General features: G+C 45.6%; 1 protein-coding gene across 1 annotated transcript in view; it reads left to right on the top strand.

The window, feature by feature from the left end:
• Positions 1–3,255, top strand: part of LOC107297379 (teneurin-4) — a gene marked incomplete at its 5' end in the record, with an annotated part of 78,940 nt that extends 75,685 nt beyond the window's left edge. The window contains one exon of the mRNA XM_015826743.1: positions 2,497–3,255. Within this exon, the coding sequence (XP_015682229.1) occupies positions 2,497–3,255 (759 nt within the window). The remainder of the gene's footprint in view (positions 1–2,496) is intronic.
• Between the last annotated feature and the right edge of the window lie 3,614 nt (positions 3,256–6,869).

Below are 6,869 nucleotides of genomic sequence, written 5' to 3'. Positions count from 1 at the left end.
CCCCCCCCCTCTCTCTCTCTCTCTCTCTCTCTCTCTCTCCCTCTCTCTCTCTCTCTCCCTCTCTCTCTCTCTCTCACACACACACACACACCCCTCCACTGGCAGCCTTCTGTGCTCACATGACCATGATTTATAATGGGTTCTTTGTGAGAAGAACCAAGAAGCATTTATCTCTGTGTTCAGGCAAAAAAACCCTCTCATTACAGAAATAGAAATACAGAATAACAAAGTTGGAAGGGGCCTTGGAGGTCTTCTAGTCCAGCCCCTTGCTCAAGCAGAAAATCTTATATACCATTTCAGATAAGTGGCTATCCAATCTCTTCTTTAAAACCTCCAGTGATGTAAAACCCACAATTTCTGGAGGCAAGCAGTTCCACTGATTAATTGTCCTCACTGTCAGGAAGTTTCTCCTTCATTACAGGTTGCTTCTCTCCTTGTTTAAGTTTCCACCCATTGCTTCTTGTGCTGCCTTCAGGGGCTTTGGAGAATAGCTTGACACCACCCCCTCCCCCTCTTCTCTGTGACAGCCCATTAGATATTGGAAAACTGCTATCATAATTCTTTTTATTAGACTAAACATACCCATTTCCTGCAACCATTCTTTGTATGTTTCAGCCTCCAGACCCAAATCATGGTTAAAACCAGGCCACACAAGAATACCTCTAGGCTGCGGGCAGTGGGTTCACATAACAAACACCACATTTCCTTTATCACACACACACACACACACACACACACACACACACACACACACACACACATTTGCTTAACAACCATTTGCAAACAAACTCTTAAAATCAGACACAATCACGTATTGACCGACTTAAAGACCGGCACAAATTAATACCGTAATTCCAGGCTCAATTATGTTGTAGCTTGAGGACTACCTGTACAACAGCGTTATTCAAAGCTGGCCATTTTCAGATATCTGGCTTTCAAACACCCCAAATTCCCCAGCCAGCATGGGAGTTGAAGTCTACACATCTTAAAGTTGCCCTGTTTGAAAAACCCTGCTCTGTAGCACCGCAATTCTCTGAAAGTTTTGGCCTTATCAGGTAAACACGATCTCCCCTCTAATGTTTCCTGTTTTTTCTTCTCTCTCTCTCTCTTCCTTTCGGGAACGGAAAGATGAAACAACAGCAGGGGGAACAAATTTCAAAGGCAAGATCAGCTATCTCTTTGAACTCGGCCTAATCATCTGTTTGTGTCCCTTTTAAAAAACAAAAAACATTGGCAGCCTCAGAGCCTCTATTTATTTCTGAGCATAAATCACTTTTCCCAATGCATTACTTTATTATTTAAAAGGCTGTGTTCAAGGTCATTCTTTCTGCAAGTTAAGCAGCTTTCCAAAGGCGCAGGACGTATTTCGAGATAACGAAAAGGGTTGGTTTTTTTTAATTAATTACAATTCCAGTGGTACTCATGACAACATTTCATCGTAGCTGGCAAAATAGCCTGGGCTGTAGGGCTAAAGTTGTCTTTAAAAAGGCGCAATTCTGAATTTTGGAGAAGCTCGCCTGATTTTAGCCCGAACTACAGATAGTCCTCCATTTACGACGGCAGTCGGAACCAGAATTTTCATGGCTAAAAGCAAAGCAGTTGTTAAATCAGTTGGGCCTGATTTTACGACTGTTTTTTTGGCCATCTTGTTAAGTGAATCACGGGGTCATTAAATGAATCAGGCTTCCCCTATTGATTCTGTTGGGTGGCAGCTGGTCACAAAATGGCGATCACATGACCCCAGGACCATCGTAAATACATGCCGGTTGCCAGGCGACCAAATTTCGATCACATGACTGTGAGAATGCTGTGGTGGTTGTAAGTGTGAGGACCGGTCATCAGTCATCTTTTTAGAGCTTTTGCTACTTCGAACAGTCACTAAAGAAATGGTTATAAGTCAAGGACTACCTATAAGTAAATTGTGAAGGTTTTAGGATCATCTAAGCAAGATAGTTCTTAAGTGAGTTTTGCCTCATTCTACGACCTTTCTGGCCACCGTTGTTAAGCGAATCAGGCTTCCCCGTTGACTTTGCTTGTCAGAAGGTCGCAAAAGGCAATCACACGACCCCGGGACACGGCAACCGTCGTAAATACGAGCCAGTTGTCAAGCGTCTGAATTTTGATCACGTGACCATAAGGATGCTGCAATGGTCGTAAGTGTGAAAAACAGCCACAAGTAACTTTTTTCAGTGCTGCTGTACCTTTGAAGGGTCACTAAATGAATGTTTGTAAGCCGAGGACTAGCCTGTACAATGGGCCCCACTTAAAAACCGCCACATTCATTTTAACAACCCTAGTGTTTGCTTAAGAACCGCTGCAAAAAGATAACAAAATCAGGCCCGATCGTGTAGCGACCTGCTTAATGGCAGACACGGCCATAATTCCAGGTTCAGTTACGGTCGTGAGTTGAGGACGACCTGTGGAGAGTTTCATGCCCCCATCTTGCATCTAACGCGAGTCCCTTTCTTTTCAATCTGTCTCCCTGCCCCTATCCAGTCGATCTTAGGGGTGCAGTGCGAAGTGCAGAAGCAGCTGAAGGCTTTCGTCACGTTGGAGAGCTTCGAACAGATCTACACGTCGAGCATCGCCGGATGCCAAGAAGTCAAGGAGCACCGCCATTTTGCCTCGGGAGACTCCATCATTGGCAAGGGGGTCAAGTTTGCCATGAAAGAGGGTCGGGTGGCCACCGATATCATCGGCACCGCGAACGAGGATGGGCGGAGAGTCGCCGCCATCCTCAACAACGCCTATTACCTGGAGAACTTGCACTTCACCGTCGACAGCACGGACACCCACTACTTCGTCAAACCGGGGCCGTCGGACGGTGACTTGTCCATCCTGGGCCTCAGCGGCGGAAGGCGAACCTTGGAGAACGGGGTCAACGTCACCGTCTCCCAAATCAACACCGTGCTCAACGGGAGGACTAGACGCTACACGGACATCTCACTCCAGTACGGAGCTTTGTGCCTCAACACCCGATACGGGACCAGTTTGGACGAGGAGAAGAGCCGCGTGCTGGAATTGGCCAGGCAGCGGGCCGTGAGCCACGCGTGGGCGCGGGAGCAACAGAGACTGCAGGATGGGGAGGAGGGTAGCCGGTCCTGGACAGAGGGGGAGAAGCAGCAACTGATGAACACGGGACTCGTTCAGGGGTACGACGGCTACTTCGTCATCTCCGCCGAGCAGTACCCAGAACTGTCCGACAGCGCAAACAATATCCATTTTATGCGACAGAGCGAGATGGGCAGAAGGTGACAGAGAGGGGTGAATGGCGTTGACTTCTTGCCAAAGACAGCTGTTTGAGACTGCGTTGTACTTGAGCCTTTTTTTTTTCTTTTTTCTAAACAAAAAGACAAAACACACAAAGAACTTTACGGAAAACAGGCAAGGTGGAGGAAGAACACGGTGGCACCATAGCTCAGGCACCATCCTTTATGTTAGATTTTTTTTCTCTCTCTCTCTCTCGCCTTTTTCATTCTTCCCCTTCTCTGCTCTTCCCAGTCTTCTCTCTTGGAAGTGTCATTTCGCCATTGTGTGAGCCCTTTCCTGCAAAATGCTGAAGGTCGAGGAGGTGTTTGTTTCAATCCCTAGTTTCTGTTTGTTGGTTTTCTTTCGTTGTGTTTCTTTTTTTTTAACGGGGTGGGGGAAAATAAAAGAGCCTCTGTATTAGGTTTGGGTTAACCTTTCCTAGTGGGGTTGGAGGAAAAAAAATATATAAGAGGATTTATGAGGAACGACAACAGGAAGAAGGCTTCGTGGAGGAGAAAAATTCACAATTTTCTGCAGCGTCGTGCAAAGAAACTGGAAACTGGACCCCCCTTCAAACACTTTGCGAGCCTCAAATCAAGAACTTGGGGGCCATTTTTACATTTTCCCATTCTTTCTGGATAACCTGCTGTTCGGGGTTATTTGCCGAAGGAAGCCAAACCGCTGCAATCTTAAGACTTGTGAACTCAAAAAATCTTTTCTCTTTTTTAATTTGTTTTTTTTAAAAAAAAAAAATGGGTCTTTTTTATTACGATAGGCTATTTTCTTCACCGGTTTGTTTTCTGCTGTTGTGTGACAGAGGACGCATCTTTTTTCATTTGGAACCTCCCCCCCCCACCAGCAGCTATCCGAGTGAGGCGGGGGAGGGGAAGGAAAACCACATTCTCACAACCTTTGTTGCACATCCTGTTAGATGGGAAGCACCAATGATGTATATTTGTCAACAGTAAACCCTCCTTAAATATATAGTATTTCTGTACACCAAGTGAAGTGTCTTTAACTTTTGAGGATGCAACCTCTTCTCTGATCATGGCGGTTTTGTCTAGAGTAGAGCCATCCTTAATGATGAAATCTCAATTCCTCCTAATATATATATTTCAGAGCCAGGTTAGATACGGATGTGAGGGATACAGCAAGCGCCTCTTGATAGTTTTTCTTTTTTTACTTTAATGAAGCATCAATAGATAAAAAAAAGATGCTTAATTGCTTCTCCACGGGCCGCTTCTACCAAAATGGTTCTTCTCTAGCGCTGGGATGGTTTTTTAGAAGGCTACGGTTGAGTGGCAGATGGCATGTAAGGAAATCGACGACGTATTGAACAATCTCCTACCTGTTCCCAAACTAAAATCATGCCAAAGCATTTGGCTTGGATGCCTGTGGAGGTTCTCAGTCATCCAGATTGTGGTTGTCCCAAAGATGCTTTTTCAAGAGGCAACAGGACTTCCTTTGTTTTTCCTTGAAATCGGACACAACAGAGGGACACAACACCACCTATCTCAGTGATGGCGAACCTTATAGAGACCGAGTGCCCCCAAACCACTCCCCAACTCCTATCTCTGCTCTGGCCTGCCCGCTGGGCCACCCACCACCTCCACGGCCCTGCCACAGATCACTCAGGCAGCCCAGCAGCGCCATGGTGGCCACGCCCTCCACCGTGCCCCACAGCATCATCTGCGCACGACAGGGCACAAGGGCAGAGTCTTGTCCCCAATGCCTGGCTACCACATCCTTGGCTGCACTGCTTCGCGTGGGCTGCGCCCCGGGGCGACTCTCCTCTGGGGGGGCTGCTGCTGAGGAGGGGGCCGTGGGAGGAGGCGGGGCTGGGGCGACAGTGCGTGTGTGCCCACAGAGAGGGCTCCGAGTGCCGCCTCTGGCAGGCGTGCCATAGGTTCGTCACCACTGACCTATCTCCTGTTTACAACACAATCCTTTCAGCAGTTCCAAGAAGGTTCTCCATCCATTTGCACTATTCAGGTGACCCTGGGGGCAGAGATAAAACCTCCAAGGCCTCAATGACTCTCAGAGGGAGTACTAACGACCAGGTGACTGCAAGGAATATACATCCTTCCATCCTCCGCCCTTCAGTCAGAACCGAAGAAGCTTCTTGGATGAGAAGCGAAACGTCTTCCAAGGAAAACAAAGGCAGTCCAGTTGCCTCTTGAAAAAGCACCCTTGGGACAATTTGGCTTGATCGATCTATCCAGTGCCACACGGATTGACTTTACAACCACACAAACCAGATTCTCTATTCTAGTTTTCAGGGGCGAACCTACAGTTTGGAGGAAGTTCTTGTGTTGATTTAACAGCACCTTGTAAAAAGTCCTAAAGAAAAAAAAATAAGGAAGTCCAGGTGCCTTTTTTTGGGGGGGGGGGGAAACCTTTGGGACAACCATGATCTGGACAATTGAGACTCTCCAAAGACGTCTTGTAAAAAGCAAAACCAGGGTTAAAGTTAGGGCATTAGGAACCGAGGACACCTTAGCCTAGAGTAGGATAGGATCCTGCGTCCAGCTGCATTCTGTACTATAGTTTCAAAACGGGGACGGATTTACTACTCTTTGTAAAGAAATTCAGGGCTGGTGCCAGCCATGTCTAGTCCCAGGACTGCTGGAAATAGTGTTACCCAGATGTGCCTGGATCCGTCGCTTTTGTGTATACATTATTCTCGTCCAACATACGAGATAATTCCAAAGACTTTGGTTGAGATGGCGCTAGCAAAACAGAAACATCTGGAAATTAATGGCAGTGGGTGAGCTGAAGGGGTGGCAGAAATGTTAAACAGCTCCTGCCCCTTTTTTTTCATCTCGACTTCATCCTTTTACATTGTTTTTCACACAAAAACCCCCGTGGAGACCTAAAGCTTTCTGAGTAGAACGGTGAGACTCCACAACGAGAGATTAAAATCTATCCAGAGCTGCTTCTATTTAAAAAAAAAAAAGCTGATTTCCTGATAGGGCTATCAAGGTGAACTGAATTTAAATGAAAATTCTTTAAAAGTGGAAAGAAGCATGTTGTTCCTACGCTAAAGGAGGATTTTATCAATCCAGGTTTTGGGGCTGATTCAAAGAATTGGTGTTTTGAGTATGACAAGAAGAAACGTTAACCCCGAGATGGCTTTTTTTATTAGTTTTCCTTGAGGCCAAAGTCACACCATCCCTCTGTGACTTCTTGTTATCCTTTCTAAAAATGACGTTTTTGGAATGAAAAAAAAATCTCTTTACCCACAGATAGGGAACCAGAGCATTTGCCGATTGTTTCCGGATACATTTAACATTTCAACCAACGTGGCTATCGGTTGAGAATTGGAGAATTAAAATCCAAAGCGGCAGGAGGACCTAGATTGGACAATCATTTGTCTGAAATGGTGTAAGGTTTCCTGCCTGAGCAGGGGGTTGGACTAAATGACCTCTAAGGTCCCTTCCAACTCTGTTTATTCTATTCTATTCTATTCTTTCTTATTTCTATTCTATTCTATTCTTTCTTATTTCTATTCTATTCCTATTCTATTCCTATTCTATTCTTTCTTATTTCTATTCTATTCTTTCTTATTTCTATTCTATTCTATTCTTTCTTATTTCTATTCTATTCCTATTCTATTCCTA

Source organism: Protobothrops mucrosquamatus, unplaced genomic scaffold, assembly GCF_001527695.2.
Source record: "Protobothrops mucrosquamatus isolate PMUCROS unplaced genomic scaffold, P.Mucros_1.0 scaffold3271, whole genome shotgun sequence".
Taxonomy (NCBI): domain Eukaryota; kingdom Metazoa; phylum Chordata; class Lepidosauria; order Squamata; family Viperidae; genus Protobothrops; species Protobothrops mucrosquamatus.
This window is presented reverse-complemented; position numbering and strand designations above follow the sequence as displayed.